Source organism: Pelophylax lessonae, assembly GCF_965119305.1.
Source record: "Pelophylax lessonae genome assembly, chromosome: 10".
NCBI lineage: Eukaryota > Metazoa > Chordata > Amphibia > Anura > Ranidae > Pelophylax > Pelophylax lessonae.
The window spans coordinates 74,773,846-74,794,113 of NC_138777.1; the positions used below are offsets into that span (position 1 = coordinate 74,773,846).

General features: G+C 40.7%; 1 protein-coding gene across 3 annotated transcripts in view; it reads left to right on the top strand.

Moving 5' to 3' along the window:
• The window catches only part of SYT7 (synaptotagmin 7), a 584,377-nt gene that overhangs the window by 413,598 nt on the left and 150,511 nt on the right, over positions 1-20,268 (top strand). For 2 of the 3 annotated variants that reach the window (XM_082269832.1, XM_082269833.1), the window contains one exon: positions 10,023-10,403. The exons of the other annotated variant lie outside the window; for it this stretch is intronic. In XM_082269832.1, coding sequence (XP_082125958.1) covers positions 10,023-10,403 — 381 coding nt within the window. The remainder of the gene's footprint in view (positions 1-10,022; positions 10,404-20,268) is intronic. 3 annotated transcript variants of the gene reach the window in all.

A 20,268-nucleotide genomic window follows, 5' to 3' on the forward strand; every position in this document is an offset into this window, starting at 1 on the left:
AGCAGCATCCCATTTACATTTTCTTGTACTATATTGTTCACTGACTAAGATCAGATATAATTACTGATTAGTCTGCAGCACTAGCAATGAGCAAATGCTCATAGGAGAGGTCAGATGACAATTGAATTTAGCCAATACCTGCCAAATAATCCTGGCACCCACTTTTACAAATTGTAACTGGCTGTGTGGCAAGTGATCAGTATGTCAATAGATCAAACACATTATTGTCAACATTGAAGCAAAAATCAATGAAATTCGTAAGTTCTGGACCGAAACCTGGCAACACTAATGTTTCCTATCAGTGTAGCTCAGTTGTACTTTCTGAAATGTTTAACAGCGATAATGTCGACTGCAGACGCACAAGACACAGAAAATCTGTGAGATATGACAGGCCTTACAGTGGCAAGATAATTTTAACTCATTAGCTGAAATCTGGGAAATGTAATAATTTGAGAGTTACAAGGAAAACAGCAAAAAAGGCAAATCCGATTGGCAAAATGAAAAACAGGTTACTGTGAGACAGTAAGACAAATCCCCCCAAATTCTTTCAATACTAAAAAAAATAAGGTCTGAGCATGTAGGTTTTCTAAAAATATGAACCAACAGTTGGTCACTGAGGAGTCAAGCTAAGAGAAAAAAAGTAGGCATACAAAGGAACATGGTGGTGCCAAAGTACAAGATCAAAATGTCATTGATACAATTTCATAAGTACCGGGACAAAATAAATATGAATAAAGTACCTGAGCCAGATGGCTTAACTGAGCTCACTTAAAGTATTTCTAAGCTATAGATTCTAAAATTTAGCGACTTTTTAAAGCCCAGATGTACTTTCAGGCTAAATACATTCCAGGCACATGAAAACAAAACAAGATCAATGTCCTACAGTTGGTTTTCTTTTAAAGCAGCCACAACTTGCATAGAAAACCCATCCGCTGCAATCAACTACTGAGTGGGACTTTTGCTTTTTTTCTGTCCGGCATACCCCTTACTGAGTAAGATCTAGAGCTCATGCCTGCTGGTGATACGAGTGAATTAACGCCAGGTACACACAGGCCAAATGTTGGGAGACATTTGCCAGTTCAAAAAAAACGTCCGACATTCAGCCAATGTGTATGTCAGCCTGCCTGAAAGAAGCCAAAGTAACTAGCAGAGACCCTACAGACCTCCTAGAGATCACTAATTCCCCATGAGGTGCAAAGATCCCACAGCATGCTGACAGGACACAAGCTTTTCTACTGATGCTGTGTTTGATAGACTTTGAAAACCTTTTCTTTTGATGCACCTGGAATGTACAATATTTAGCTGGTTTAAACTGAATGGTGGACTTTAATGGCTTGATAACAATGCATTGGTGGAAAGCAAACAGGGTACCTATATTTAAAAAGGGATTAAAGCCTATTTTTCTTTCAGTTTACAACAGCTAAATGCTTAAAGCTACAAAATGTTCAAACGTAACCAATTTTGGACCAGAAGGTTTCCCCCCTTAATGACCTGGCCTTTTTTTGCGATTTGGCACTGCGTTACTTTAACTGACAATTGCATGGTAATGCAAACGCTGTACCCAAATAAAATTGATGTCCTTTTTTCCCACAAATAGAGCTTTCTTTTGGTGGTATTTGATCACCTGTGTGATTTTTATTTTTTGCGCTATAAACAAAAGAGCGACAATTCTGGAAAAAAAAAAAACTATATTTTTTACATTCTGCTATATAACATTCCCAATAAAAAACTTTTTTTCATAATTTTAGGGCAATTTGTATTCTGCGACATATTTTTGGGGAAAAAAAATCCCAATAGGTGTATATTGATTGGTTTGTGCAAAAGTTATCACGTCTACAAACTAGGGGGAAGATTATTTATTTATTATTTACCAGTAATGGCAGCGATTAGCGATTTTTAGCAGGACTGCGACATTGCGGCGGACAGATCGGATCACCTAACTGACATTTTTGACACCTTTAGGGGGGACAGTGACATTACTACAGTAATCCGTGCTAAAAATATTCACTGTTACTGTACTAATGACACTGGCAGGAAAGGGGGGTTAACACCAGGGGGCGATCAAAGGGTTAAATGTGTCCCAAGGGGATGCTTTCTAACTGTGTGGGGGATGGACTTATGGAATGAACACAGGGACCTGTGTTCCGAAATAGGAGGAACACAGGAGCCCTGTGGTCATTGCTGACAGAACAGCGGTCTGCCGTGTTCACAACGGCAGACCGCCGTTCTGTCTCCACAAGGAGCGATTGCAGGTGCCCCTGTAGCAAATGGGTGTGCGCGCTACGGCGCCCCCACTAGCGGTCCCCTGAAGCGATGTACAGGTACGTCGTTTCGCGGGAAAGAGCTGACCTGCCACGGTATATGTACGGCGGCTGGTCAGCACTGGTTAAAAAATAAATGGTTTCCCATGGTGTCTGTGCACAAACACCTGTAGTCAAATGTCTGTAGCTCAAAAAGGTTCTGGATCATCTTTTGTAGATCAAATTTGGCAGATTGCAGTATTTTGGAGCATTTTGAGTCCCATAGAATAGCATTGGTGCACGTGTTTTAACGCTTGTTTAAGCATTTTTTAGGTTGATATGTAAGTTACCTCACACACTGCACCAAGTGTTGTCACAGATTATACTATTCTATATCAGCTAATGCAAAAGCGCCTGAAGATCAAACAAAATGCGCAAAATTGTGCATAAAAAGCACGCAAAAAAAATGAGATGCTCAGGTGTGAATGCAGCTTTTAAGGGGGATCTAAACAAAAGTTGTGTCAAGCCTGAGCAGAAAAGCCTGTTCCCATGTATTAGGCTGCAGAGAAGAACCTTTGCTTTCTGAAGCAGAGTTCTCTCTGCAGAAGTCCAAAATGGCCCCTGCTGAGTCAGAACTAGAGCTCTACAGTCAGTAAAGCTCATTTTCCCTTTCTAATTTAATACTGTAGCTCCCGCACAGAAAAGGGTGTTCCTGACCACTGCAGAGAGGCCAGTGCTTCCACACAAAAGCTTCTTCTCCTTCCCTTGTGTGCGTTGGGATTACTCCTCCTTAACATCAAAAGTAATTCTGGCACAGTAAAAAAAAAAAAAAAATTCATAGGTTCAATCTGCTTATAGTGAGCAACACATGACATACATTTTCAATATCTTTAGGAAATGAAATAATTGTGTGGGGCCCAAAAATACACAATTATAAAGGAAATGTTAAGCTAAGGAACTAATGTATTTTCCTTTTTATTAACAGAACCTGATAAGTGCTCTTGGAGCCTATGTTTTAATCTAGCAATTATAAAAAAAACATGTAAGTAGCAGTTTGGAGGTGACTGCCAGGCTGTCATACAAAGCCGCCATTGGCGCACTGGACCTGATCACTGGATGACACATGACATGTCAACAGCCGCTAGAGTACCCCACAGTGAAAGTGCTTCCTGTACTGGTATGGCAAAGTGTTTTAGGGTCCCACCTGTTTTTTAAGCCGACCTGCTGCATATGCTGTAGGAAAGGCAAACTAAAAATTCCTTACATAAACGTAAACTGAAATGTACACAATGGGCACAGTGTAGCAAGAAAAGGTACATAAATGGACACAAGTAGTTACAAAATACACAGCAAAGGCTTAATAAAACATTTTATCCACTTCCCACTTAGGGCCGGTTTACATTTGTGCGATTACAGAGATTGCATGTAATTCGGAGCGCACTGCTCCTAAATTACATGCGAACTCTGTGCGGTGCAAATTTCAGCCATACAGTTTGTATGGCTGAATTCGCACCGCAATTGCACTAAACACGCACATGACCCTTTATTTTATCCGCAGCAGAATCGGATCGCATGGTGGTTCACATTACTGCAATCCGATTCTGTGCGAACTTGCAGATCGCACTGCGATATGCGATCTCAACTGGGGGTGTCATTAACTTTTAATTGACACCCCTGCGTATCGCATATGGCAGTGTGAACTGCCAGGGGTGTGGATGCGATGCGGGAACACGCTGCATATTCGCAGCGTTCCTGCATCGCAGAAGTGTGAACCGTGACTCAATGACGTTCCTGTATGTCCTCGGGTTTCAGTAGTTATACCGGGATGATACCTGCACCTACAGGCATCATCCCGGTACCATTGTTTGCAGCCGGCGATTCTCTACAATGCAGAAGTGATCCGAGTGGCTAATTAGCCACTCGATCACTTATGTGGGTGGTGGAAGGAGATCCCACCCCCCTTCCGCTGCCTCTCTCGGCACTCTGGTCCCATTGCCGAGACCGAGAGTGATGTGGCTGGCGGCAATGGCTGCCCTGTACAGAAAGAGAGGAACTGCCATCATTCCTCTCTCTTTGTAACCCTGGAAACCAGGAGCGACAAGTAATTTGTCACTTCTGGTCCCGCCCCTTTGTTTACCTGGCCACCAGCGGCCAGGAAAGCAGCTAACCAGACCGATCTGTGTCTGATCGGCTGCATGGGGGGCCAGAGAAGAGATTTGGGGTCCTTATAGACCCCAATTTTCTCCATAAGGAGGACCTGTCACGGCCCATGCTGTCACAAGGGATTTTGTTCATCCCATGTAATAGCAATAAAGTTAGTACTAAAAAAAAAGTAGATTTTTACATGTAGGAGCGACGTGTCAGAAAAGGCTTGGGAAGGAGGTGGTTAAACTAATCATGCCCCTACTTTTTGCATATGCCGTATACTATAATCAGGTTTTTCAATAGCACTGGCACATATCTGAGTGCACCAGCGTACAGCTATTCATATCTCTGGGGCGCGATACACTGCACCAGTGCAAAGATACTGGCATTTTTATTGAACATGTCCAGCCCTCTGTGCGCAAGAGGCTTTATGATGAGCCAAGGGATAGATGTGCCTGCATCATTAAAATCCACATTTCAGAACGTCAGCCTGGCCAAATGACATTATTATTTTGAGTATGAAAGTACCTTTTACTTGTCACGAATGAAAACTAGAAAATGTTAACAGTGTTTCTTTTCCATGGAAGGAGCACAAATGCATGTATTAAATAGCTTAGGTACAGAGAGAAAAGCAACCCCCCCCTTTCTTCATATGCACGGTAGCAATCCCCCTACTTCATATATAGGTTAACAGTCCCCCTTTATCATATGCAGGAGAACAACCCCCCTTCTTATGTAGGAAAGAAAACCCTTCTTCTTCATACGTTCGGTAGCAATCCTTTTTCTTTATATATATAGGGTATAGCAATCCCCCTTTTTCATATGTAGGGTAGCAATCCTCCTTTTTCATATGCAGGAGAGCAACCCCCCTTCTTCTTATGTTGGGGAGCAAACCTCTTCCTCATATATAGCGTAACAGTCCCCCTTTGTCATATGTATGGTAGCAATCCCCCTTCTTCATATATAAGGTAGCAATTCTTCTTCTTTAGGTATGTGAAAAAATGGAATTGCTCCCTTGAAATGAATTACTTATCATTCTGTATCTACGCTATTTAATACATTCAGGTTTTGTTGTTTGAACTGCAGGAGAATGTTTCTTTCATGTAGTTTTCTGTACTGTGTGATAGAACAGTTTGTGTTTAGCACTTTGTAAGAAATTATTATTTATTTCTTTTTTACATTCTCACTTTTTTATATATTGCATTCCACAGCTTAAAGCATCAAGCCTGCTATGTTAAATATTTGGCTTAGCGCACTATTGTTGTGGTGGAACAACATTTTGGTTGGAGCCTCTCTTCTAGTCATGATTCAGTAATAATTATTTGAATAATAATTTAACAAAAGGTTTTTACATTACAAAAATAATTCATCATAAAATATTACAATAGTATATTTTTCATTTGTGACCATGTTTCCTACAACAATACCAATAATGGTATGATGGATGGGTTCTTACTGAACACCACACCTCTCTTCCTCTTCCCAAGTTACCACACCCCAGAGAAGTTTCACTTCTGTTATCATCTGAAATAGCAACAATTATATTTAAGGTAATCTTACCTTATCAATGTAGCCGGGGGGTGGGGGGCGGGGGGTTGGTGAAGTAAGTGCAATACGTGAATAATAGTTTACACATTCCAACCATAACTACTGTTCAGTCAACTGGATACTTTATTTCCTTAGTCGAGGCTTGTCTAAATTTGAATCCGTGCCCATTCCCAAATAGGCACCTCCCCAGTGGAGGGTCCTCTTTTGCGCCCCGGGGGATCGAGGTTTCTGGTCCTACCTCTTCGGAGGGAAGACCATACGATTTCGCACACCCTGTGCTTTTTTGTGTTCTCACTTTGTGTGTGTGCACTTTTTTTTGCACCGGGTGGAGTCTTTTGAGTGTGTTGCACACGCTACGGGCTTTAAAAAAAAAAAAAAAAAAAAGTTGCAAGCTATAGTCCAAGTAGTTGTTGCAGGATAGCTGTATACGCAGTGTAAAAATGACCAAACACAGATCTCTAAGCATTATCTTTTTCTTTGAAGTGGTATCTTTTGCCTATACAACCCTTTTAAAGCTCATCACCTTGCTTCGTAGCTGTGAATGAAACTGACACGTCTCCAAGCATTTAGTTGTAGTAGTTAGCAAAAGGAAGGACGCTTAAATCCTTCTTCCAAATTCATAATAAAATTTTACATGTAAGTGGCATACATTTGCAAATGTATCTTAAAGCCAGACACTACGATGACAATGCCTCTGCTTGTGTGGCTCCTGCTCTTGAGGATAGAAGTGCCAACTATACTACAGAAATATTTCACTTGCGAGTAAAGCTAATTAAGAGGTTACCCCAACTATCCAAAAAGTTTAAAACTAAAGCCCATTTAGAGAACACACTTATGTATGGCAGCTATAGGTATTCCATGGGTACATGCCATTTGCTCTAGCAGAGCCTGTTAATTCCACAGCAATCCTTTCTAGCAGAGCTTCTTATATTTTACAATCCGCCAGACCACCGCTTCATTCCACAACCAACCAGTCCAACTCCCTGTTGCCCATCAAACATATGCCCCCAAGATTTAATTCCCCACTTTAATTACCTGTAGTGATGGCTACAGTTGGGGTATATGCAGAGATGATCCAATACAGTGGATTGCATAGCCAATGAAGGCACATTAATGCACTCTAGTTGTTGGCAGTCTTGACAGAAGCAGGGAAACTGGAGTTCCTACTGACTGGAACAGGTGTTGGTGGGGCTATGGAAACACAAGGGGATGTAGGGAGCACTATTACAATATCATGCCCTCCCCTGGCACAGACACCAAACGGAATAGTTAGAAGGTAAATGGGCAAAGGTGTTATTTGTGTTATTTGTAAAATTAGTGAGTACCAGTACATACCCCTTAAAAAAAATACAGGGAGGCAATACAAGATGATATTATCTTGCTGCTTCTATAAAAGGGTCATTGATATAATCTTTAGCTACATACCCAAAATTAATTTACTACTAATGTGCACATATGTGGAAGGTCATAGTTTCTCCAATGATGTCAATAGCACATGTATAGCATGTAAAGTGTAGGAAAGCATTGTGGCTGTGATATAATTGCAATATGCCTGTCGTTCTGCTAGTATCAAATCTATAAAAAAATTATATTGAAGCACAGTCAATCACCCTTTTTAATCAAAAGGGCACAAGATGTTCAAACAGATTCCTTTGTGTTGATGATGAGTTTAGGTCATAGTTCAGTTTTTTGCATTGAGCTAGAACAGAGTAAGGTAAAAGTTAATTCAGTTTTGCTTCTTTTTCCACCAGTGACTACGAGACACTTGTAGATAACTTAGGCTTAGAAAAAACGTTGATTCACCTAGAACTGCAGGTTCCCAAAAGAGGGACTGTACTCTGAAAGCTGTGCCCATTAAAAGCCAGGCAGAGGGCAAAGTCATAGTCACCAGCATTGCCTGTGGTCTCTTTGTGACTGATCTTTCCTCATTACTGACTTACTATGCCTTGTTCTGCACTGTATCTCTACAGTATGTGGAGGGAGCCATCTTGTTAGAGGCAAGACTTTGTTTTATGTCTGAGGCTCCAGCAGGAACAATGAGCAGAACGGTAGTGACATCACCAAATCATCAAATCACATGAAACTATTTAGCAGTGTCTAAATCATACACGGCAGATTAGGTTGTGAGCACAAGATTGCCTAGACACATCCGCATACCAGGAATTGCACTGTAATTTTTCAGGAGGCTTTCAAAACCGAAGTTACATTTTAGATGGAACTATTTAGTTACAATTGACATCTCTAAAATTTCTCTACCAAATTTCATATCTTAACATTTTGAGTTTAGCTGGCAGATGTAATTGGGAGACTTCCAAGATCCTATTATCTTGGGGTACTTATGGTCATTCAAATAAATTCACTGTAACAGTGTAATTACGTATTTACAAAAAACGAATATTTATATTTAAATAAATGTACTTTAGTTATCTAAAACATTAGGACATTATATGTGGTTACATTGGTGCTCACACGGGGGTGTCATCCTGTAGGAGAACCCCTGCAACAAGATTTTTACCTCTTGGCCCATTTTTACTGTATGTATGTATGTATATATATATATATTTATATATATATATATAGTATTGGCAACATAAAAAAAAGCAGTAACATAAATATTAGGTTTACTTCCTTTACGCTGTTTGAGATTCAATTAGGAGACCTTCTCCTGCTCCCCCTCCCTCTAAATATCCTGTCTGCTTTATAAAAGTGTTTTAGCTCCCTGGAAACATTTTAGGTGATGGGGAGCATTTTTGTGATAGCATTCTGCCCTCCTACAGGGTTGAAGCAGTACTCACAAAATTCAACAAGAGCTGTGCACTGCTTTTGATTAATCGTCAGCCACAGCAAAATATAAGGTACAAAAAAAGACGGTTAATACTGGAAGGAGTAAAGCTCCCCCAGTTAGAAACCAAGTGGTTATCTAGGCAAGAAAATTGGGCAAAATTGTTAACAATTCACCCCGGTTACCACTGCCTTGATATTTATAAGGAGAGTTCCTCCCAACAGACTGGGCAAAGCACTGCACAGATCAAGGCAGGATAACATGGGTATGTCCGGACGCAATATATGACTGTCTTTAAGTTTTTAATGGTAGGTGTCTTTAGGGGAATTCTTTTTGCAGTGCACCACTTGAGTAGTTTTGAGTGATATATTTTTAAACAGGTCTTCAATAAAATATTGAATTGTTAACCCTTTTTTCCAATCTTCTTGCCTAAATAACCACTAGGTTTCTAACTGGGGGAGCTTTACTCCTTCCAGTATTAACTGTCTTTTATTTTACCCTGTATGCTTTTGGTTAGAGGGCAAGACACCTGATGGTGAGTAAGAATTAAGGAGTTGAGTGTTTACACATTATACCCCAATCCCCACCTTTTTTTATATCCATAGCAAAATGTAAGCTGACAGCATGCAATACAGATCATACTGTGCAGGTACTGCTTTACCCTGCTGAGCTGCCTCACTGATTTTTAGCAATTAGGATAGGAGGTAAGGAGGAATCCACCAGTTGGATCTTGGGTAAGAGCATCCCATAAGCACTAAAAATTACAAGGCAAGGGGTTCTTGAGATAGACAGGACAACAGTAGTGGTTGGCATAGCCTACAGAAAAAAAAGGCCTTGTCCATAATGGCCAGTAAGATGCTTCCTAATCCTAATCCTGACATCTTGAACCTTGCTTCTGTTGGAACCACTGAAATTTTGTTTAACTCCAGGCTTTATCCGTCATATCCTATATTTAAAGCCCAAATCCATGGATAACAGATATTTGATTTTGGGTGGGCACTACTAGGGTCATTTACCTAATAGCTATGTATATCATTTGTGATTTAGCTTTTCAGCAACCACCAAGAATGAAATTTAATTTGTTGGTGGTGTTTTCCGTTAGAGAATGCTAGAACCAGCCCAGTTAGGGATGATCGTTTTCATTGGTTGTCATGATGTACTAAAACTTCACTGATATCACTTTTTTTTTTTATTATTCAATGTAAGGTGCTTGCAAATATCTATCTTCTATGTTTTGTGTCTGTTTTCTGCACTGCAATGTCTACCCTTCACTTTTCCTTTTCTCTTTTTCTTCACCTGTGCCTAAGCTTTGTGGACCCTACTTTGCCAGCAGCTACTACCCTCGACCATATCCCCACCTCTGCAGGAGACTTAAAATGTCAGCGTCCTCGCACGCTGCTTCGCCAACAAAGCCTCCAGCAACCTCTCAGCCTTCACCAAAAGCACAATAACTGCCAGCCAACCACCAGCCAGAGTCTGGGGCAGCTACAGCTGCAGCAACAACCTCCATCATCCAGCAGCAGTAACACCAGCAATCCCCGCTCACAACGCACTGGTACAACCCGGCCTCCATCCTCAGCTGGGTCCAAGCATAGACAAGCTGGCATCAGGAACCGGACCAACCCCGGCAGCTGGGACCATGTTGTTGGTCAGATTCGTAATCATGGCCTGGACATGAAATCTTTCTTGTAAGTTTCTATCCTTTTCTATTTCACTGTTCTTTATCACTTCCTTAGTTCTCCTTCTTATATTTATATATTTATATTATCAAAGTGTGTTAAATATGGAAAATGAACCACTAATGTTGTTATCTTCACTACATGTGGTACATTGCACGGGTAATGATTTATGTATAGAAAAGATAGAAGAATACGCCCATTCTAGTTTAGGTTTATTGCTTGGTTCTAGTGCTTTAAGGGGCTCCATAGCCCTTGGAAGACACTGAATTTGTTCTACACATGGGATACTGGAATAGGAACTGAGGGGATGCACACAAGGAACTCATGCTGAGTTGGGTAGGAGTATTACAAAGTAGTTTGTGAATCAGACCTTGGTTATAACAAATTTTCAGTGAAAATACATCTAAAAAGAATGTTTTAGCAGTCTCTAACAGAACCCCAGGGAGGAGTAAATAATGAACAAGGGTTGTAAACTCTATCCACACTATCCATTAAAAATTTTTTTTGGCCAGACATACACCTAATACAAATGCTCTATTTCATATCTGAACTCTGGGGTCGCCAGCTCCAGAATGCATGCATCTCAAAGTTTCACGTTACCAAATGGAGCATGGGAATTCAGGAGATTTCCCTGCTCCAGTTTCCATGATGCCCTTGGTTTATTACCAAAATGTAATATAAATACTTGTAATTGAATTCATAAAAAAAATAAAATTAGGAATATTGAAACAGTCCCTGGGCACCCCTGTTGAACCACCCACTTGATGGTAAAGGGTTGATGGTCTGGTTAACACAGCAGCTGCTCCTGGCCCCTGGAATTGGTCTACTGGCTGATATGTCTGTAAAGGTGGTATTATTGGGGTGGGGTGGGAGTGCATCATTTAAATGCTGAACAGCTCTGCAATAGTTCACAATGAATTTGTATTTCTTGCACAAGTATAGGATATCATGGAATGCCCTTTAGTGACCTTTTATATTGTGCAGAATGTCAAGAGGTAAAATAGAACCCAGATTCCCCTGGTATAATATATTACAGACCTCAAAGGGTCTTATGTAAGTATACAACACGTGCTGCAAACAATTGATTTAACAAGCAGTATTCAAAAATAAAGGTGTCACTTCTATATTCAGCCCTGGTTCACACTAGTGTAGCTTTGAAATCACGCTATTTCAGCACGATTTCAAGCCACATATCAGTGACTTTAACAAAAGTCTATGCAAGTCACAAAGAAATCAGAAAAAAATAGCGCAGGAACCTTTTTCAGAGTTGCTGCAACATTTGAATAATCCCATTGCTGGCAATCGGGTGCGACTTGTCATGTTATTTGGAACTATCAAATTGCATGACAAATCACACTGGTGTTAACCAGAGCTTGAAGGGTCTTCAAAAAAGCCCAGCGCTGAAACTTTTTCAACACACCTACGGTGACAAAAAAAAAACACAAACCTAAATATTTCCTTCCCACATAAGAAACAAGTGTTGTTAATGAATAATCACTTTTTTAAAAACAGCTAAATAAAAGTGTCCAAAAACATTCACACTCCTTGATATGTATACAATCTTACTTCAGGATCCCAAGCCGGTGGAGCATATATAGCACTATTTTTTTATGTGGGAAGGGAATATGTATGTTTCTGTCATTTTTTTTTTTTTTTGTCACAGTGGGTGTGTTTAAAAAGTTTGAAAAGTTTCAGTGCTGGGCTCTATGAAGTGTCTTTTTTCTTAATTGGTATCCTATATTATAAGGGATTATTAAGCACAGCAGCAGACATTTATATTTTGCACCATCGGGTTTATTATTTGTATGTTTTGGATAGAGGAATTCATTTACAGCTCAGAGTGGGTATTTATATTTAAAGGGTATCTAAAGATGGAACCTTTTAGATGAAGTGTAAATGTTTTGGATGATCTGTCACTGAAACAGAAATAGAAGGGAATTTCCTCTCAATTCCTATTACATTGTTAGGTTGAAAAAAATAAATAAATAAAAGACATACAGCGGGTAAAATAATTATTGAACAAGTCACCATTTTTCTAGGTAAATATATTTCTAAAGGTGCCATTAACATGAAATTTTCATCACATGTCGGTAACAGCCCATGCAATCCATACATACAAAGACATACAAAGAAACCAAAACAAATATGTTCTGAAATTAAGTTATGTGTAATAAAATGGAACGACACATGGAAAAGTATTGAACATGATAACTGAAATGTATTTAATACATTGTACAAAATCCTTTATTGGCAATGACCGCTTCAAGATGCCTCCTGTATGAAGAAACTAGTCCCATGCATTGCTCAGGTGTGATTTTGGCCCATTCTTCCACACAAACAGTCTTCAAACCTTGAAGGCTCCATGGGCCTCTTCTATGAACTCTTAAGTTCTTTCCATATATTTTCTATTGGATTCAAAACAGGTGATTGGCTGGGCCATTCATGCAACTTTAATTTATTTAAAACCAATTGAGAGTTTCCTTGTCTTGCTTAAATGTTCACCCTTGTTTCATCTTCATCATTCCGGTAGATGGCAGCAGATTTTTATTAAGGATGTCTTGGTACAATTTTACATTCATCGTTCCTTCAATGATATGAAGTTTGCCAGTACCATATGCTGAAAAACAGCCCCACACCATGATGTTCCACCCCAAACTATTATTTGCACTGACAAGGGGTAGGATTGCTTTCTAGTTACTGATAGATTTCAGCTGGTGTCTTGGTTTTCCATGCCTTTTTGCAACTCCCTTTCTTTGTGTGTTCAATATTTTTTCCTGTGTCATTCCATTTTATTACACATTATCATGAACATTATCATTTCTGATAATATTTGTTTTGGTTTCTTTGTATGTATGGATTGCATGGGTTGTTACCGATATGTGGTGAAAATGACATGTCAATAGCAACTTTAGAAATATATTTACCTAGAAAAATGGTGACGTGTTCAATACTTATTTTACCCACTGTAAGTTTGTTGCATTCCTTGGACAATTAGTCATTATAGGACACAGATAGCAACACGAAATCCAGTAGGGTTTTATCCAATTCTTACCCCAATCCAAAATAAAAACAAATTTGGCTTTAGGTACACTTTTACTTTACCAGCTATCTGAGCCTACAAAATTGCAAACCATATACTTACATTTTTTGAGCACCTCTTACTATAGTTGTTAGAGAGGGAGGTTGAACAACGACAATGGGCAAAAGTCCTCAATCAAAGTATAATAAGTTGAGTGGAATGTTTTAAATTGTCCCTAGAAGCCAAGGACCTTTATGGGCTGTGGTACAATGAATAAGTAAACATCTGGCTTTAGTACTGTTAAAGAGGTTTCTGGATAGCTTATCAGTTCTGAACTGATTTTACTTGTTGCTAGAGACTGTACTGAGGGAGGATGTGGGAAGACGAAGCTGACTTCTACTGGAGCTTGGATTTCTAGTTTAATATTCTCAGAGAAAAGGTGTAGGTAATCTCCCCATCTGTGTCACCCCCTACCCACCTCCCAGTATCACCCCTTTTGGAAAATACTACTTAATTTGTATGGAATGTGTTAACGATAACAAGGAAAACAGTTACATAGTAGATTCCCTGCAGCCAGCAGCAATAGATCCCCCAGCAACAATAGATCTCCCTTAGCAACAATAGATTCCCCCGCAACAATAGACCCCCCATCCCCAAAACAGTACCTTTCCCCTAGCAACTATAGATCCACCCCAGCACCAATAGATCTCCCAGCAGCCAGCATTAATAGACTCCTCCCTCAATAATAGTTCCCTCCTAGCAACAATAGTAACCCTGCAACAAATGATCTCCTCTAGTAGTAATAGATACCCCAGCAGCCAGCAACAATAGATCCTTTAGCCCACCCCAGTACCCCTTGCCATTACATACATTCAGTGGCTGATGTGCCGGAACTGCGTTCGCTCGCATTCCAGCTAAAAAAAAGCCCTGGGTATCAGTGGCGGCTGGTGCTTTATTTGCCGGGGGGGCGTATCATACCCCCCCCCCGGACCACACCAGGCTGCACACCATATCCCAAGTGCTCTGTGCCCCAAGCCATCCCTTTTTTCTTAGCCTATTAGAGCCTCTGGCTCTTATCACATGCTTAAAATAAAAAGCCCCATTGAACTCCATGCGTCCGGAATGTAGATTAGGGGGCTAGACGCATGGATGGGGGGGGGCGGCACCCCTGCGCCCCCAATGCACCAGTTGCCACTGCTGGGTATAATGGTCAGTAACTGTCAACCAATCAGATTTCACATTTGTTTGGTAAGAGAAGTTAGAGGAAAACAATTTCTGATTGGATGTGGAGGTTTGCTACTCTTCACCTTATAAGATGAGGAGTACAATGGCAGCCCGATGTTCATCACCATTTTAACACATGCCATCACCAGTTCAACACTTTTGCCGCTGGTAGAGAACACTGCTATGATAATAAATGTGAATCTCTATTGTCTTATCACATGAAGCGTACATTGTTCTCATACAGCTGTGTAGCTATATTATGAAGCCTTGCTAGGCAAACACTACTGAAATAAATCAATAAAGTTTTTTTCTTACTGCAAGATATTTTGCCAAAAGCATCCGACTGGACATTGCTCTTGCTCCCTTGTGTAAGCGGGCACTTGTGGTAAAACAGCTGCCATTGATTGTGGAATTAATGGGTTCAATTAAGACACTAAAGTCTTTTATTTTAGGAGCCCTGTGACTTGTTTTCCTTTGACAATCAGATCAAATAACCTGTAACAATACCAACATATTTTCTATCACAACTGCACACCTATTGTCTCATTTTTAGCACATTTTTCCTTTCTTTCTTATTATTGTTCACAACAATATCTCTCCCGCGTTCCAGCCTGTAAATTAGTATCTGTGTTTTCAGTCTGCTACGTTAGGAGACGCGGCCAACCGCCCGCGCTTATGGTTCTGAAAAAGCCACAAAACATGTGTTTTATACTTTAATCTCATCAATTAACAGAGACTTCTGCATCAAAGAGAACAATTAGTGTTCTGGCCAGAAGAGAAACAATTAGGAACATAGAGATCTGCTGTCCCTTGGAGCACAGCTCTGTTTATCCATTCTGTTCTGGGTGCATTAACCCATTGATGTCCATGTTAACATACACGGTTTCAGAGTCATGGATGACCACCTTGCAATGACCAGTTGGTTCTTGGCAGCCAGCAGCACTAACAGCAGTAAGAGTCCCACAAGCAGTGTCCAATAAAACCTATTCTCACATATCCAAACTATGTTACCTAAAGGGTTAGTCCACCTTAAAGGCTTGTATACACTATAAGAAAATCTGGCGACCATTTTCGTCCAAAGAATTTTTGTACAATTCTCATATAGCGTGTACAGAACTTTCTACAGAGGATTCAGAATTTTCGTACGATAATTCTTGAAGGGGCAAACTCCAAAATTTTTCTCGTACAGGAAAAAACAAAGATTTTTGTTTAATGTGTACCGTTTTCGTACGATTTTTGTACAAGAAAAATCAGAAAAGTAAGACTGCGTATGATCAGAAACAATAAACAACAAAAAAAAGCCTCTGTCATAATGAGAATTTTCGTATGAAGTTGCGTTCATCGGTTCCGATTTACTGTGAAACAACGAGGAAAATCGGACCATCGTTTGCCCGATTTTCTTATAGTGCGTACCCCACTTTAGGCCTCATGTACAATGCTGCTGATAAAGGGACATTTAGGAGCAGCTGGGCATTTTTTTTAGCAGTCCCTGGACCCTCCTCTGTTATGTACACTGAGATGTTTAAACACTTAACAACCACCCGCCGCAGTTTTACTGTCTGTCTCATGAAACAACGTAACTGTACATCGCTTTGTGGGACCACTAGTGGGGGCGCCCGTGCCTATTCGCCACAGGGGAAGCCAATCAGCGGGTCCGGCGGTTCCGATCGCTCCTCGTGGAGAAAGAACGGCGGTCTGCGGTTGTAAACGAGGCAGACCACTGTACTGTCAGTTATGAACAAAGGGATCCTGTGTTCCTAAATGGACAAGGCAAAGATCGCTTTAAATGATTTGTCCCGTTTACCTAGATGATTGATATACGATCCTCTCACTGCCTCCTTCTCACCGAGATATTAGAGTGCAGACATATGCAAAAAGGAATAATCTCTACTAATAACATTTTTTTAAATCCTTACATTTATTAAAAAATTCAATAGTTACACTCACATGATCCAATAATTAAAAATCGCATAAATGACACCACTGAGCATTTCCTGCAGACACTCTCCACGTGGTGAATAGATCGTTTGGAGACACTCACTGATCACGATCAGCTGTTTCCGGATGCCGTATAGTCACGCCCTGATGCGTTTCATCATTTCCGACTTCGTCACAGGGGGGAAGTCGGAAATGTGATGAAGTCGGAAATTACGTAATGCATTGGGAGTGAATACACGGCAACTGAAAACAGCTGATCGTGACCAGCAGGTGTCTCTGAATCATCTATTCACCAGCGTGGAGAGGGTGAGATCTGCAGGACATGCTTAGCAGTATCATTTATGTGATTTTTAATTATTGGATCATGTGAGTGTAACTATTGGAGTTTTAATAAATGTGATGATTTAAAAAAAAACGTTATTATACTAGTAGAGATTATTCCTTTTTGCATATGACCGCACTCTAACATCTCGATGAGGAGGAGACAGTGAGAGGATCCTATATCAATCATCTAGTGATCGGGACAAATTATTTAAAGCAATCTTTGCCTTGTCCATGAGAGTGGAAGGCAATTTGTTCTGGTGAGTGGTCAATTTATTGGGATTGTGATTAAGAATCGGTGGTGGAGTGAGAGGTGTTCCTGTAATTTCAAATCGGGATACCACGGACTCTTCTGAATTATGCTACTCACATTTCTTTTCAAGTTAGGCAATGGACAATTTTTAAGAACTACTTTCTGAAACCAAATTTATGACTCTTTATACAGTTGGTAGTATGTCAGATTGCGCTACTGAAATCTTTCACATGTATTTTTAATATTCAGTTGCATAATGGATCTCTTCTTTGTAATTCCTGAACCTTGCACTCTTAACAATGCATTCCTGAACCCTGCACCCCATACAACGCGCTCCTGAACCTTGCACCCCGTACAACGCACTCCTGAACCTTGCACCCCGTACAAAGCACTCCTAAACCTTGCTCTCTGTACATAGAGCATTACTGAACCTTTCATTCTGTACGTAACGCATACCTAAACCTTGCCACCCCATACAACGCTCTCCTGAACCTTGCACCCCATACAAAGCACTCCTGAACCTTGCTCTCTGTACATAACGCATTACTGAACCTTGCATTGTGTACGTAACACATTCCTGAAGCATGCACTCTGTATTTAACGCATTCCTGAACCTTGCACTCTGTTCGTAATGCATTCCTGTACCTTGCACTCTGTACAACTCTGGGAGGGGGGCTGGGTAATGCAAAAGGGGTCCAGAGGTGTGGGGGCAGTGTAATGCAAAAGAGGTCCAGAGGTGTGTGTGGGGGGCTGTATAATGCAAATGGGGTCCAGAGGTGTGGGGGGCGCTGTGTAATGTAAAGGGGTCCAGAGGTGTGGGGGGGCTGTGTAATGTAAAGGGGTCCAGAGGTGTCACCCCATCAAAATGCTCTAATTGGTGTTACACTCACCTTTAATCCTGTTGTGGGCAAAGCTCCCTGGCTCTGATCTTCACGCCCCCTTCTGATGTCGGGAAGGGATGTCATGGGATCAAATTTACCTTCGGGCTCGAAGCCCTTTTCTTTTTCCTACCTAGCCATACTTTCCACCAATAAAAACCTGACAGGTTTTAACACTTCCTTACTCTAACTAAAAATGTTTTGGCATTAACATGTTCCTGCAGGAGTAACACAGATATGCGTCAGCATGGTGGGTGGTCCTTAAAGCCTAGCTACCACATATTTGTGCCCATAGGGCTCTGTTCTGTGCTAAGAATTCACTCGTTGTACATTTTCTTTTTCAGGCTTTTTTTTCTTCTTTTTCACCTGGTAAACTGGCCAATTAAATCTGTTGTTTTTCAAAAGAACAATCTCATTTGAAGACATATCAGTTAAGAGATGACACAAACCAGTCAACACTCACAGGGGCACTTACAATGATCAGTTTTACTTACTTATGTAAAACCTTTATCCTAAAAAGAAAGCAAAAACTGTTGCTGCAACTGCTTATAAAGTTTTAGCTGGAGTTTGGCTTCCGTTTGTTAGTGTATTTAAATCTGCTAATACATATTACACTCCACTCACGCCAGGCTCACAATGCTGCTGTCCAAAGGTGTCCCCCTATGCTCATTCACCCAGAGTGGGGGAACTCTTATACAGCAGGTGTGTTACTGGCCAGATCACCAGGTGAAAACAGAGGGGAAAAAGCCTAAAAATGGAAAACGAATGCAGCCACCGCATCTAATGTTTGGCAAGCTGTAAAATATAACATTTTTGGATTTAATACTGATTTAAGATCCACCTAAATGGCTGTCAGGAAGCAGCAGAAAGGGGTTAAATACATTTTCAGGCTGGGTTCATACTAGCTCCAGCCAAGGCTCACAGCAGACTGTCTGGTGCGTCCCTGTTCTTTATTGCAGGTGCTAAACAGGCCTGCATTTTTGCCTAAGTTCAGACCTGAAACAGACCAGAAGACTCACAGAACCCTTTTCCAGTGTGGACTGTGGCTGTCCCAGAGGTGTGTGAACCGGTGTTCTATCAGAATACAGCTACCTATCAGATTCTGCAACCGGACGAGAACAATTTACTGCGCATGCGCCATGCATTCCAACATGCCCGCTACGCGTTCCAATAGGTTTCTAATATGACAGAACATGAAGCAGAGGCGGACATCTTTTTACAACCCACGCAAGTCTTGAATTTTACATTTATTTTAGCAGTAAATTCACCATTTATACTGAAATAGACTATTTCACCGTGACCGACTATTACACTGTCGCTGAGCAGTGCGGGGTGTACCAAGATGGCCGTCGCCACCTTCTACCTGCAGGTTTCTCACTATACTTACTAGAATACAATAATAATGGAAATGTAATACTGTGATTTAGTATATAAGGTGAGTTTACTGCTAAAATAAGTGTAAAATTCAAGACTTGCGTGGGTGTAAGAAGATGTCCGCCTCTGCTTCATGTTCTGTCATATTAGGAAACCTATTGGAATGCATAGCGCATGCGCAGTAAGTTGTTCTAGTCCAGTGATGGCGAACCTTGGCACCCCAGATGTTTTGGAACTACATTTCCCATGATGCTCAACTACACTGCAGAGTGCATGCGCATCATGGGAAATGTAGCTCCAAAACACCTGGGGTGCCAAGGTTCGTCATCACTGTTCTAGTCCGTATGTCACTTCCGGTTGCAGTATCTGATAGGTAGCGGTATTTTAAAAGAAGACCGGCTCCATAGAGAGCCATGCACACTCTTCTGTCATATAAATTGGATGTGGGGAAACCCACATCCAATTTGCATAAGTGTGAACCCAGCCTAAGAGAGATGGCATAAAACGGATTGCTACTTTATAGACCTCTAAAAACAATGAAGCATCATAATAATTATTCTCCATAAAGGTTACACTTCGCTGTTATGTGTCTGCAAGAAGAAAAAATAGTTAAAAGATCCTCAAGCTGAGTTTTTATAGCTAGTTTTCTTTCCACGGCTGGCAGTCTGTATGCAGTGATAATTCATGCTTTCATGTTCCAATAATTACACTAACTGGCAGCACTTTTGATAGAGGGATAATGGAGTTGTAATTGATATGACAGCTGTAACTGTGACCTTCTTTAGGAACATCCACAAGTACCATCCCGCACAGCATACCTTTGAGGATTGCGTACTGTTATGTCCGCTCTTTGGACAGAGCTGTAAC